The sequence below is a fragment of the Thunnus maccoyii genome, chromosome 8 (assembly GCF_910596095.1).
Source record: "Thunnus maccoyii chromosome 8, fThuMac1.1, whole genome shotgun sequence".
In the NCBI taxonomy this organism is placed as follows: Eukaryota; Metazoa; Chordata; class Actinopteri; order Scombriformes; family Scombridae; genus Thunnus; species Thunnus maccoyii.
The window spans coordinates 14,556,076-14,570,210 of NC_056540.1; the positions used below are offsets into that span (position 1 = coordinate 14,556,076).

Here is a 14,135-nt window from a genome sequence, read left to right on the forward strand (position 1 = left end):
TGTTGAGTGCTGAGCCCTGCTGTCACAGTGTGGGCCCTACACAGGCTTAGGGGCCGTAATCCTCCACACAGAAAAAGAAACACACACACAGTAACATGCATTCTTAAAGTCCAGGAGGGCTGCCAAAAGCATCATTGGCAGACAATCTGGTTTCACAAGTGGTGCCTAGACTGTAGCTTTTACCTGAGACAGAATAAGGATTTTAAGTGTTGTGTTTGTCTGGGAGATTTTGGAAGTTTTTGTTGTAGTGCAACCAGTGCAAAGAACAGAGACAAATACCTGGAGGACAGGAGCACTCTGGGCCAACATCCCTAGTTGTTCGCGATTTCGGCATCAGCACCACCACTTTCTGCAGACACACAAAGAGCGATTTCCAGTGTAAGATAAAACCCCAAGTCTTAAACATGAATATATTCTCAATAGAAAACAATGGAAGTTACGAAACTTTAAGTTTCTGTGTGGTTTGAATAGGTTTCGTGGGCTACAGAATAGGAAAAATGTCTAAACAAATGAGAATATATTGAAATCATTAGGCAAAATTTCATAGATGGGAATGAGATTAAAATCATCTCAGTGACTACCAATAACAATTATGAGATCATAATCTTTCTCCCATTACAAGTATCTCTAGGATGAAGAGTTTCCTCAATTTCTTTTCCGTGTGATAAAATTAGAGGTTAGTGTCTATCATCAGTGGTTATGTCACCCTATAAAGAGCTTTACTGCAAACTAATTGGCCAGCTGCAAGCACGGTTGATCCCTTCGGTCATGCATTAAAGAGGGACTGATTTTAAGTGGGAATCATTAGGGTACAATTACCAAAAAATTTCAAGTCTGCGCGTTTGTAAACTGCATATGTTCCCTGTTATTACGCACACTTTACGCACAAGCGAGCAGCGCGTCTGTCAGAAGTTCACAAACACAACACATGTATTTATCAACGACATCACTTAGTGTTAATTATATCCACAATAGACTACATGTACCTCTTCCACGAGCTCCCCTATTGAGGTGCTCAGCTCAGGAATTAGGGTCCCATCCTCGTTAAAAAAAGCCATGTGTGGCGGTTGGAAGATGGACGCTTTCTCCATTCGGGTCTCGAGCTGGTAGGTCTTCAAGCTCATCAGAAGACACACAGTGATGGAGCTCAGGGACAACAGCAAGCACAGTGCGATGGGAAAACCTGGAGGACACCGCTGGATCGCGGACTTAGGCTTACACTGGCACACCGGTTTACTTTCCCCGACAGAGCCGTTGGCTGTATCCATGCTGAAATCCTGCTTCGAAGTTCTTTTGAGCCAAAGAAAATGAGCGAAATCACTTGTCTCAGTGGTGGAGCTCTGCGACAAAACTCTAATCAGCCTCTTTGAACCAAATAAGCAGCGCACCTAACGCATTCACATCATCCAGCTCCAGTACACTGGGCACGGGGTTCAAAGCGCTGTCTTAAATTAGTCTTGGAACCAGAGACAGAGGCAGTGCGCACCGGGTTTACGCTTGGCACAGATGAGAACGATCTGGATGGCAACAAGAGAAAAGGCGCCTCCTGACTTACAGGTCGTTGTTTCCTGTTGGGGAGTATCCTACATGCATGTGCAAGTGCAACTACCAATGGGTCCAATTGTTTGCCTCCCTAAAAGTTGCACGCTCAACTAGTTGAGATGCGCCCGCCCTGCTGACCACGTGGGAGGTTGCAGATTGACAGCTGTGAGAGAGACGTCGATCTGGCTGGACCCGCTGCTGATAGACCACAGTTCACTACGACAACACACCTGTATCTAGTATTTATCGCCAGAAATAAACCAATTGTAGTCGACAAAATTTATAAGGACAAGCGGAGCAGCGACTGATGATGGCCGAGAGACAGCTTAGCCCGTAATGTGACAAATTCTGTGATAAACTGTCCGAGTTACAAATACACATCTGGCCAGTTTCCCACGATTGTGAAAGACAAGTTTTGAGTGACTCTAAATTTATGTTGCTCTTTATTGTGAATACAGGGAACTCATTTATGCACAACGTACTGCGGGCGGTGATCCTCATCAAAGAGGAATATTTCACAAAGCAGGACTTAAAATACTGATACTTCACTGTGAGGACAGTCAGCTGGTGTTTCCGAGTTCAACCTGTTAATTTAAACCTCTATATTCTACTAAAATAAGGGAATATAGTTTGACTCCTTGATACATTTAGAATACTTTTCCTACACAGTTCAGATATCCATTTTGTTATTTTAATACTGCTTTGTGAAATGTTCCTTATAGTTTGAGACAGGTGCTGTGTTAATGTCTGTTAATTCAGATTGTTTTCCGAGTTATCCTTGATGATTATTCAAATAATCATTTTCATCAGTTTTAACATCAGACTCGTGTAGAACTTTGACATTTGTCACCTAAAATGCCCTCAACAAACTCAGAATGAGATTTCTTCAACGGCAGTAAATGCTACAATAGTGGATTGAGGTTATTTCTACCATGCTGGTCCTCGGTCACTCTGTTCCTGACTCAAGTGACACAAAAGCTCTTTACTGCCATCCTACGGACTGAGGCGGCTACTGCACAACTTTAACAACATCTATAAATGAAAGAACACAAACGTCTGTCGACAAACTTCATGTCTGTTCACCTTTATTGAGAAAAAAGTACATGATACTGCAAAAGTTACACAACAAGTCAATGAAAAAAAAAGATATATCTGAACTATGTACATGGGTTTCCTGCCTGCAATGACATTTCTTTTTACAATACAATTCTGAATAAATTACTGGTGAGACAAGCAGTGTAAAGCACTTCTCAGTCTGTTACATTACCCATCAGCTACTTGACAATGCACAGAGAATATGGACAAAATTGGACAAATCATAAATTAAAAGAAAAAAAACCCAGCTCTACCAGAATGCTCAGAATCTACAATTTAAATTACAATGGCAAATAAATAGAAATCGGTTGAAGGATTCATTACTCCGAAACATTTCACAGACAAAAAACATGACTTGTGGATTTGTGGACAAACACACTGGCTTAAGACAGGACACAGCAGAGCAGGGCAGTGGACTGATACAGTCAGTTAAGGTTCACCTCTCCTGGAGAGTCAGGAAGTAGAGGCTGGCACCGAGCACCATGATAAACATCCTGGTGACAGCCGAGCCTGGACCGAGGTTACAGGTCAGAGGTTGACTCAGTCTCTTTTGCTGCTGCTGCTGCTGCTTCTGCTGCTTTTTCTGCTGCTCTTGCGGTAGCATGAGAAGAAGGGATGACGGAGGGCCTGATCCAGACTGAGACGCTTAGCTGGGTCATACTCCAACATCTTCTTTATGAGGTCGAACAGCTGGTGGTGGTTTTCATCCTGAGACATCATGTAATGCTGATGGGGAAACAAGGAGGCACAATTATAAGTCAGTCTATTATAATGTTGATAAAATCTAGTGTAGTTCTATGTGAAATGTATGAACTACAACAACAAATATGTAAATGAACAACACAGAGGAGTCCTGCAGTAAGTATCAGTTTAGTAAAGCTCGATTTTGAAAGGTTGTTTTTAATAAAGACTGTAAGAAGCATTTATTCATCTCATTTCATCACTTTCATTCCTCTCAAATACAGACCTGCCTGGGGTGAGTTTAACTAAGCTAAACACAAACACAAAGCGGGGCGAAACAGCAAACTCAGCTCAGGCAGCTTGCAACTGCATGCATGTATTTTGTGTATTTAACACACTGGATTTGTTTTGTGGCCAACGACTGGGCACCAGTGAACGCTTGCTGCATGTCAGGACTCAGGAGTCATGTCTATGATGTACTGATGAACTCTGTGGTTACTAACATGATGCAGCATGTAAACAGAGTTTTGTAACATTTTGGAACAGAGTATTTTATCACTTTCAGCCCCTGAGGTTAGCTGCTTCCCCCTGCTTTCACTCTGAGTGCTAAACTAGACTACATGTCAAAGCAACCATTTCTGCCAAATGCACAAACATGATAATAATAATAATAATAATAATAGATAACAGGTATTATTTCCCAAAATGTTTGTTTCTTTAACCAGAGGTGTTCTTCTTACCTTGAGTGGTTTGCAGTGTTTCCTGACATATCTCCCAGAAGAGCTTTGAACATCCCAGTCCAGCTTGCTCCGGTGGACATACCGCTGTTTCCTGTACAATACACAATAACTGTTTAGCAGAATTCACTCTGATTAACAGTCAAAATCATTGAATTAACTCCCTGTGCTGCTTATGTTATGGAGATCATCATAAATGTTATGGAGATCATAATAAATGGTGCCCAATTACATCAGATTCTGCCATCAATCTTCTTCTGATAATGAAAACTGGTTATAAACAGGTCTGTAAATGAGTCCTTACCTGGTTTTCTGCAGGAGGTTTGTGGGAATGGGGCCCAGAACTCTCTCCATCATGGCAAGGTGCTCTTTACTGTCGTGTGTCTGAAGGAGAAAACAATATAAGCCAACTTGCCCAAATGCTATGGTATATATCAGAATATTAATACTCTCCTCATGCTCTCTGTTGCTGCGTACCTGGAAGAGAGTTGATCCGAGGTAGTACTCAATGAGGATACAACCTACACTCCAGACATCACAGGAATGATCCCAGCCGAGATCTGAAAGAGACAATGTTAAGTTAATTAATAACTTATCCCCACTAAAGGATCTGTTTAAAGCTTCGATGCAGTGCTTTTAAAAACAGCCGCTTACCCAAGATGACTTCGGGAGCACGGTAATGACGTGTGGACACAACAGAGGTGTGGTGCTCATGTTCATATGTGGCATTACCGAAGTCCACTATTTTCACATCTGGGTTCTTCAATGTTCGTTCATCCCGTTTCTGTGGATAAAAAAAACCAATCATGCTACTCACAAAGCTGCTGACACAAACAAAGAGGTTTTTGACTTTTGCTGCTACTTAATATTTAGATAAATTAGGAATCTTACCATTTTAAGGTTGTACTCCAAGTCGTAGTCTGAATCAATGAAGAGAATATTCTCAGGCTTCAGGTCTGTGTGAGTCAGCTTGTTTTGATGCAGAACTATAAAGAAAAAAAACAAAACAAAACACAACAACAAATCATGCATTTTGAGCCCAGCTGCTTTTTGAAAACATACTTTATCTTCTATGTGCGCATGTGTCTGTAACTTACATCGAACAGCTCGGATGATCTGGTACGACATGTGCCTTATGTGTTCAACGGGGAAAGGCTGGAAGTTGTTCTCCTTAAGGAAATCGTACGTGCTGAGGCCAAGCAGCTCAAAGGCGATACAAATGTGGCCATGATAGTCGAACCAGTCCAGCATGTGCACACATGCACTAATGAGGAGGAAAGGCAAAGGAAATGCAAAGTTTAGTATCTTGTAGAGGAAAATTAAGAATTTGTTTGGTTTTTTTTCAAGCAAAGTGAGCGGATTTCTGTGACATATAGTTACTTACTATTTCCTATCAGAGTCGAGGGTTTTCAACTGTTGAAGCACCTCTACCTCTGACTTAGCTGCCTCACGGTAGCGGTCTATGTTTTTAATTATCTTCAGAGCCACTCGAGCTCCATCACTGAAACACACAAATGTAAATATTAAATATGAAAGAAAAAAAAAAAATCAAGAAAACAATGAGGGAGAGGAGAGCAAGCTTGAAGAAAAACATTCAGTCAAAACATTGAGCTGTAAGTAATATTTTCTTGTTTTAACTTACTTTGAGTGATCAATGCATTCAACGACCTTCCCAAAGGCACCCTCTCCTAGAGTACACACAATCTCATCTACAGAAAATAGAAAGTTGGAGTTAGAAACACAGCACTGACAAAGTGAAACACTGCCCTTTGGCTGCTTCACTGCCTGATGTTACATTGGCTCTGTTTAGCTACACTACTATAACAGGCTTCTGAACACTTGCATACAACTCAATGCTAAATATGTTAAACTGACAAAAAATATCTAACCAAAAAAAAAAAAATTTAAGTCTACTGGCCCAAATACTTCTGCCTCTAAATTAATGTTTGGAAATAAAAACCAGACAACAAGAGTGTGAGAGAGACAAAGTGTGAACAACAGTAGAAAAAAAAGGTATATATTCTATACATCTCGCTCTCAGCATGTCTCCACTGTGATAGATGAGGTGACCCTCGCCATCATCCTCAACACTCCTGGATCTTTTCCTGCGGTGATGGCTCCTCCTCTGCACCGGAACCGCCGCAATCCGCCATCACATCAATAACCCATCAGTCAGCCAGCACCAGGCCACCACAACGCGACATCGTCATTCATTCAACCAGGCCAAGGGGGGGAGGTGTAGGGGTGGATAGATTCGGCCCGTTCAGTAACACCGCCAGGCGAATGGACGGAAGGACGGAGCAGCAAATTCAAATTCAGCCCCATCAGAGAAATTGGGCGCCAGCCACCACATAGTGTGTGTTACAGAAGAAAAACATGGCAACAAGATTTTCAGATGAGAGACTTTCTCAGAGTAGTACAGAAAAAAAAACTCAACTTGAGTGATTACAGTCTTTCTACATGTAGTTCTTTGCAACTCTTCCAATACAGCTTTAATCTTTACTATCATGTTCCATAACAGCCCACTAAGATTTCAGCACTAATACTGGGTCCACTTTTTCTCCTCCAAATCTATTAACACTCACAATCCCTTACTTTTCTGAGCCCCTAAGTCCCCCTACTTGTCATTACTGGAAATCATGCTTAACAGTGAAGAGTAGGACACACACAGAGATACAGAGAAAAAAAGAGATAGGTGTTAAGCATTGGCTAAACACCGGTGATAATGACCCTTTCGATTTGGTGGTATAGACAGAAGAGGGGGTAGAGGGGAGAAGGAGTTTCCCATACCGAGGAGGACCTGTGGCGAGAGTGGCTACGTCTGCGTCTTTTGTCTCCGTTCCTGCGGCTGCTTCGCCTGCTGCGACCACTCCGACCACTGCGCCCGGAAGACTTGCTGTAGTGGTGCCAGTCACGGTCTCTTTCCCTGCAGGTAGCATCGCGGCTGTTGTCCTCACAGGCCATGTCCAAACTGCAGTCCCGGGTCTGTCCTTCCCTAGAGTCCAGCCTCTGGTTCAAACTGCGGGTCTCCAGGAAGTGCCTGCAGTCAAACAAACAAAAAGAAGCACACACGTAGATCAAAAACAAGGACTCAAAAGACTAGGCCAGGTCATGAACGGCACAGTTCCTTGTCTGTGATCAAGCTCTAAAATGAAGACTGGCTACGATGGTCTTAATAGTCCACTTATTGCTTGACACTCTATACCCTAAACCTTTTTATGTAACATTTGTAATTAGCAACATACTAATCTAGAGCCACTTAACACCAAACTTCCTGTTCAATGAGAGGCTGCAGTTCAGAAAGCATTTTATTTGGGGATTATCACTGCATAAATAGTACCTTAAGGACCATGCAAATGCCAACATGTAATGCCACACATTTGGGTGATTTTAACATTTATACAGCTTCATTTATACAGTTTCCTTAGCAACCACGTAGGATTTCCTTAAAATGCATGCAACCTAACAGAGGGCCACATTGGCAGAGTTGAAGTGTGAGACACTGTAAGTTTCTGAAAGCTTTTCAGTCTGATGGTGCGTAATATGATCTGTGACTCTACACATGCAGATCTCTGTACGCCAGAAGTGAACATTTCTGCCAGTATGAAATGCGTGGAGAGAAAGGGGAAAAGACGCTGATGTGTCTCCACCTAACATAACAACTCATACTGCTTTCCAACAGTTCTGCACATATGCCTTGGTTATTAACATTTCAATATTTGCTTGCCAAAGTTTTTATGTTCCCTCAGTATATCTCCAATCACCTCCAGGACACCCGCCCAGCAGGTCATCTAAGCATATAAAAAAAGACCAATAAATCCCTGGGGCCCTAGCACCCTGGTGGTGTCAGTTGTCATCCAGGAAGAAGTCTGCCTCTCTACAGAATTAAAATTAGATTACATCTGGAAACATCTAATGTAACTCCATGAGCTATCATTCATGCCCACAAGAAGCTAGAATTGCAAAAAACACATATCACAAAAGATGATACTGAAATTCATACAAGGGAAGAAGGATGCATGAAGTCCTATCTGTCTATCTGATTTATACCATAAACTTTACTAACCTAAGCACAGCAGCACAAGCCAAATAATTCTCAAAGTAAAAACAACAGTGTAAGTTGATTTGTCCGATACTGTTTAATAGGATGTAGACTCTTAACTGATTTGCAAGTAGTTCCTCCCTAAACTGAAAACCTAATAAAATCTTGGTCTTTAAATTTGACAAAATAATTCCAAAAACAAATAGTTATTTACCCTTCATAGGTCTTTTGGTGACGGTGGGTTCTTCTGGATTTATTTTCTCTTTCACTGCTGTGTGAATCTCGTTTCTTTCTCTTCCGACGCTCCATTCTCTCTTCCCAGCTGTACTCATTCAGCCAGACACCTGGGGAGCGCATTCGCTTGGAGTGGCGCATCTGGAAGACATGGACAAACAAATTTTTAACTTTAAACGGAACTTGAAATTCTGACAAATACTAAAACAAATTAAATCCATATATTAAAAAAATTACCATAACTGTTATTATGGGATCAATTAAAACGATACAAATGTGATTGTTTTTGAATAGAGCCCTGGCAAGAGAGACGCTGTTATGCATTACATGTGTCTGCTGCCAGCTAAAACAGGAAGTTGTATAACTGTTAAGGCCACCTTTGTAAAATTAAAATGATCAAATCAGGTGATCAGTCAGCCACGAGAACTGGTCTGCACCATTTATACTAATAGGTAATAAACATCAAAATAAACCAGTGAAAGTTAATATTGGTTGCAACTCTTTCACCAAGTCAACACTGCGTAGCTGACTGCAAACAAATAGATAATATGCAATGAAATACCTTTAGGAGCTACTGTAAAAAACAAAATACTTTGAATCAAAATTATTCATCTATTCTTCGTAATGCTAACTTAAAAACAATGGTTGAAAAATGTCTGGGGACCACATGCACACTTGGACGTTACACTGAGACAAACGTTGACGTATGGTCGACGTTTCGTCAACAAGTTAAAGGCCTTTCACGGCCAGACATCAACCACCACTTAACATCCATTATTGTATTGCTATTTTGTTAATTGTCACTATACATATGGTACTTAGAAACAGTTTTATGATTATAACTTGTCAACTAACTGAATGTGAAAACATAAAGCAGGAGATCGTCGAATTTTAGATTGATCTCGAACCAAAGGCCCGTCGAGCGCATGAGCGTTTATTGTTATGAAACAATATTATTAACGTCTGCTAGCGTAACTTATTACGTTACTTATTCTAACTAACGTTACCAGTTTCGTAGTTAAATTCCGACCGACCACCATAGTACAAAGCTGCATCCCAATTCGCCTGATTACAACATCCGAGAGAATAAATTCTCGTAGTTAGCTAAAGTGAATTAGCCTGTCGCCATGTTGGCGAGACGTCGAATTTCGGGAAAGCTAATTGGCTAATGTTAGCTTACATTAAACAGTAGTTAACGTAATAGAGTGGTAATGGGGTGCGAACCAAGAATTGGTCTTACCTTCCTTAAACAGCTACGGGGTTCGCGACACTAAATTTAGTAGTTATATGAAAAATATGAACAAAGAAGGCGGAGAAATATCTCTAGACAGTTGTCTCCAAAGATGGCGAGCTTCTCTAGAATTCGACAGAACGTTCTAAAACAAATTCCATGACGCAACTCACAATAACAACGCCCACTCACGTGACAGTACGAATGGTGTTGCCCTGGGTTCAGTCTGGCAGGTGCACACTTCCTCTCAGGCTCGCTCAGGCTGCATGTAGCAACATCAACGTGTGACTGAGGCTAAATAGTTTTACACAGCAATGGTGTAATCATTTTAAGGGTTTTTTTTTGTTAAATATATAATTTAAGAATGTCATCAGGCAAAGATTTATGTTTATTATGAATGACTATTTATTTGTATGGAGAAAGAAAAATAAATCAAGTTTGCCATGAATTGTGACTGATTTTTGAAAGAATGACATTTTAGTTTCTCTTGTATGCACTTGATTTTTAATTCAAGAAGATGAGCTGGTTTGTGTTTATGTGGTTATAATATGTATGAATGTATGGCTGTATGAGTGGTGGACCCCAGGAAGAATAGCCAGTGCTTATGCTGGTGGTAATGGGGATCCTAATAAAGAAAGAAAGAAAGAGAGAAAGTTTGAGGCTGTCAATAATGTTTAAATGTTAGTTGAAAACTGTATCTGCACAAAATTCTCTATTGTATCCAAACCCCAACCAGACTTAAAACATTAATTTTGTTCCTATTTGTCTGAAAAAGGGACCATAGCAGGACCTTTTCAGACTTCAAAAAACAGAAGGGACTGGAGCACAAGTTTGCACTATTAAAGGCTGCAAATTAATCAGTGTGGTCTGCTGTCCTCAAACAGAGAAGCACCTGATTCAGCTGCTTTTTGTTGGAAGATGCGTGGAGAACCCTGTTTCTACTAGGACCTTTTAAGATTCAGAACCTCGACTGATGAACAGGTTTACCTGAAAATATCAGGATATCTGATGGTCTTCAACATAACCTGACCATCCTGGAACAATACTGCCAGAACTGGGCCTTGGATGTAAATGTTAAGAAAACCCAAATCATGATCTTTCAAAAAAAAAAAAAATCTTGAAAACAAATACCATTTTACTCTGAACAAGACCCTTATTGAACACGCAACAAATTATACTTACCTTGGTTTGAACATATCTGCATCAGGAAATTTCAATATGGCAATAAACACACTCAAAGAAAAAGCATGCTGGGCAACGTATGCAGTAAAAAACAAATTATTCAACATTAATATTCCAATTAGAATTTGGACAAAAATATTTGATAATGTGATTTTACCCATAGCCTTATATGGAAGTGAGGTTCGGGGCCCGCTCAGTAGATTGGAGCATGGCTCATGGGACAAACACCCAATAGAGACCCTCCACACCGAATTCTTCTGAAGAACTCTAAACGTTCAAAGGAAAACACCAAATAACGCCTGCAGAGCAGAACTGGGATGTTTCCCATTACTGTTAAATATACAAAAACAGGAAATATTTTTGGACACATCTAAATTCAAGCCCAAAAGACACACTTCCTTTCAAAGCACTGATTCAAAACAACACAACAGAATAAAACTAATTATGAATCAATCAAAAGATCTATATTTAGAACATTGGAGAAATTAAACAAAAACCCAAAGCAAACTAAATTGTTATTTGGCCCTAAACAGGCTGAGTATCTCCACTCTGTCAGAGATACGAAGCAGAGACGGATCCTGACCAAATACAGGCTCAGTGACAACCAACTGGCAGTAGAAACAGGAAGATATAGACAGACATGGCTGCACAGAGAGGAGCGTGTATGCAGTCACTGCTCGACAGGGGAGGTAGAGACAGAGATGCACTTCCTCCTCCACTGTCAGAAGTTCTCGACTTCCGCTACCGGGAAATAGCCAAGAAAATACCAAACCTCCAAATGTTAACTCCAGAGAAACTGGCAGTTCTCCTGGGTGAAGGGACAGCAGCTCCTCTAGCAGCTAAATATGTATCTGCCTGCCACAGCCTGAGGGACTCACAATCACTTTAAAATCTATATTTATAAGATATTAAGTAACTGTATCCAATTCTATAAAACTGTGTTGTACTATATTGTATTGCAATCAGTTGTATTGTACTGCATCAGTGTAATATAGAACCTGCATGTGACACCTGTGTATTTAATACGTATATGAATCCTTTGTAAACTGCTTTGGCAACATGTTTTGTTTTTTTTGTTCATGCCAATAAAGCTATTTGAATTGAATTGAGAGAGAGAGAGAGAGAGAGAGAGAGAGAGAGAGAGAGAGAGAGAGAGAGAGAGCACTGTATTCTTGTATATATACGATAAAGTTCTGTGTCTTGCCTGAGAGATTTCACTCAGGGTAAAATAACCCTTTGTTAAAATTGCGCTCGGAATTGTGGGTAAGACATGGCTGCGCCCTGAACCTAAGAAACTGCACCACCTTTACCCAAATGTGACAATTGAATTGTTTAAGATACAAAACAGTTGACATTGTCGGTGTCGTGCATAAACTGTGAAGATGTCGGAAAATATCCTGAAGGAGGGCGTCGCTGGAAAGACGCTCACACGAGCAGTAATTGCTGAAATGCTGGCGAAGAATTTCGAGAGACTTCCTGACATTGATCAGAAACTCTTCCTCTATGGACCCATGTATCTGGGTGGCAACGCTGGTCTTGCAGGACTAGTAGCCAACAGCTTGTACCGCAGAACCCTGAACGTCACGCAGGCTGCGGTCACCTCCAGCCTGCCGATGGCCGTGCTGCCCTTCCTCACAACATTTGCCCTGTACAACGCAGCGGTGTCCAGCCCCCTCCTGTCCGGCGACCTCAACTGTCCCTCCTGTGCCCTGCTAAGAGGTGCACTTGTCGGTGTGGTCGGCGGTGGGGTGTACCCCATCCTCCTGGCCTTACCTGTGAATTTCGGCCTCGCCTCCAGGTACAGCACAGCACCGATGCCAGAGAAGGGTAATGTCCTCCGGCACTGTGTGGACCTCTCCAGACCGATCATGAGGAGAATGAGGGCAGTCCTGGTGCTCCAGGCCTTTTTCGGGACCTACCTGAGCTCCAGGAACTTTGAAACGTACACAAAACTGGCCCAGATCACATTTGGCTCAGGTGGAGAGGAACTCGAAGACTCAAATGTATAAACATCTAAATGAATTGGTTCTTTTGCGTTGTTGCAGGTTTGTTGCGTGAGTTGTATGATGTAATAATAAACCATTTCATAAGGAATGGGTCTGTGATTAAAACATAATTGTATGTTTTTTTTTCTTTTAAAGATTGTCACAGTTCAAATTGAAGTAACTGCATGAATCCACTGCTTTTTGTGCATGAAGATGATTATTTTTAACGAGAATCAGTATGTAGATGAAACTGTTATTGTTGTTCACTTTTTGCATACACTTAAACAATATAAGTAGTTTAAAATAGCTGAAATGATTATTTGGAAAATCTATTGGTCATCCTCAGAAAAAAATAATCAGCAACAATTTTAATAATCAAAGCAAAATCAAGCAAAAGATGGGCTTGTTCCAGCATCTGAAATGTGAGGATTTACTGCTTTCCTCTGTTTTTTACATTTTAAATCTGACATCTTTTGATTTTAGATGGTTGGACAAAAGAAACAACTATGAAGCCATCACCCTGGGTTCTGGGAAATTGTGACTGGCATTTTTCACTACTTTGTGGCAAGTTGTTACAGCTGATTAATTGATTAATTGAAAAGATTGCATCCCTGTTTAAGATATCGTTTAACATGAGGTTGCAATGGGCTCTTAGGATCATTCTAATGAATTTATCTTTGTTTGGTAAACAGCCAATCCACTTAGACATTTTGCTATTCACGCAAACAGTTGAAAAATTTCAACATGCAAATGAAATTAGATGCTTGCAGATCAATAAAATGTCAGGATATGTCCGTCATCATCTTGGAAACCCTGACTGTTTGTATGAATGTATGGTTGATAGAATGCTGTCATCAAGGCACAAACAATTGAATGGAAATGAATCAAACTAAACATTATGATAAACAAAATCCAGCGCAGTCAATTGACTAAACATGGTTTACTTTTATTAAAGGCTTCTTAGGAACTTCTCACAAATTTTCCAGTGATGTTGAAAACAAAGTGTGTCTGCTTGGCCTAAATAACAACCAGGTAAACACTGTATGCACCCGAATCCTTGAACTGCACACAGCAATGGGTGTGTGTGAGAAAACAGTTTTTTAAGATGGAGTGCAATGACACCATTAAAAAAAGCAGAACTGATGTACTGCAGGCGATTGTCATTGAAAACACATGTTCAACACAGGAAAAGTTTTATTAAAACTGGTCATCACCTTGAATGGCAGGTTCGACATCACATCTCTGGCTCTCTATAGTCATAACTTATCTGGGGAACGTGTTACAGGGAAAGCAAGTGTATGGATGACAAACAGGGAAGGGCGAGTTAAAGTCAGTCTGTTATTGAGAGGGGAAGGTGCTTCTTAAGAGGAAACACTGACATCAATCAATTATCGCAAACTGAATAA

The 14,135-nt window shown here is 40.8% G+C and overlaps 3 protein-coding genes across 7 annotated transcripts in view; 1 reads left to right on the forward strand and 2 right to left on the reverse strand.

Annotated features, from left to right (window-relative positions):
* col23a1a (collagen type XXIII alpha 1 chain a) overlaps positions 1-2,080 on the reverse strand; it is a 122,274-nt gene extending 120,194 nt beyond the window's left edge. For all 4 annotated transcript variants that reach the window (XM_042419198.1, XM_042419200.1, XM_042419197.1 and 1 more), the window contains exons 1-2: positions 987-2,080; positions 280-349 (exon numbers count right to left, since the gene is read on the reverse strand). In XM_042419198.1, coding sequence (XP_042275132.1) covers positions 280-349; positions 987-1,268 — 352 coding nt within the window. In that variant the 5' untranslated portion in view covers positions 1,269-2,080. The remainder of the gene's footprint in view (positions 1-279; positions 350-986) is intronic.
* Positions 2,081-2,610: 530 nt separating this feature from the next.
* Positions 2,611-9,718, reverse strand: clk4a (CDC-like kinase 4a). 2 transcript variants are annotated; one of them, XM_042418449.1, is made up of 13 exons: positions 9,572-9,718; positions 8,312-8,472; positions 6,846-7,095; positions 6,084-6,180; positions 5,698-5,764; positions 5,440-5,556; positions 5,153-5,319; positions 4,947-5,041; positions 4,710-4,839; positions 4,533-4,615; positions 4,360-4,439; positions 4,059-4,149; positions 2,611-3,363 (listed from the first exon to the last, which is right to left on the reverse strand). In XM_042418449.1, exons 2-13 carry the CDS (start codon positions 8,470-8,472, stop codon positions 3,178-3,180), a joined length of 1,524 nt encoding a protein of 507 aa, XP_042274383.1. In that variant the 5' UTR covers positions 9,572-9,718; the 3' UTR covers positions 2,611-3,177. The 2 variants fall into 2 exon arrangements, with proteins under 2 accessions (XP_042274383.1, XP_042274384.1); XM_042418450.1 differs by lacking the exons at positions 6,084-6,180; positions 8,312-8,472; positions 9,572-9,718 and having other exon boundaries at positions 6,846-6,863.
* A 2,224-nt stretch (positions 9,719-11,942) lies between these two features.
* On the forward strand, positions 11,943-12,865 carry tmem126a (transmembrane protein 126A). Its single transcript, XM_042418454.1, has one exon. The coding sequence runs from the start codon at positions 12,127-12,129 to the stop codon at positions 12,751-12,753; it is 627 nt and encodes a 208-aa protein (XP_042274388.1). The 5' UTR covers positions 11,943-12,126; the 3' UTR covers positions 12,754-12,865.
* The last annotated feature ends 1,270 nt before the right edge of the window (positions 12,866-14,135 follow it).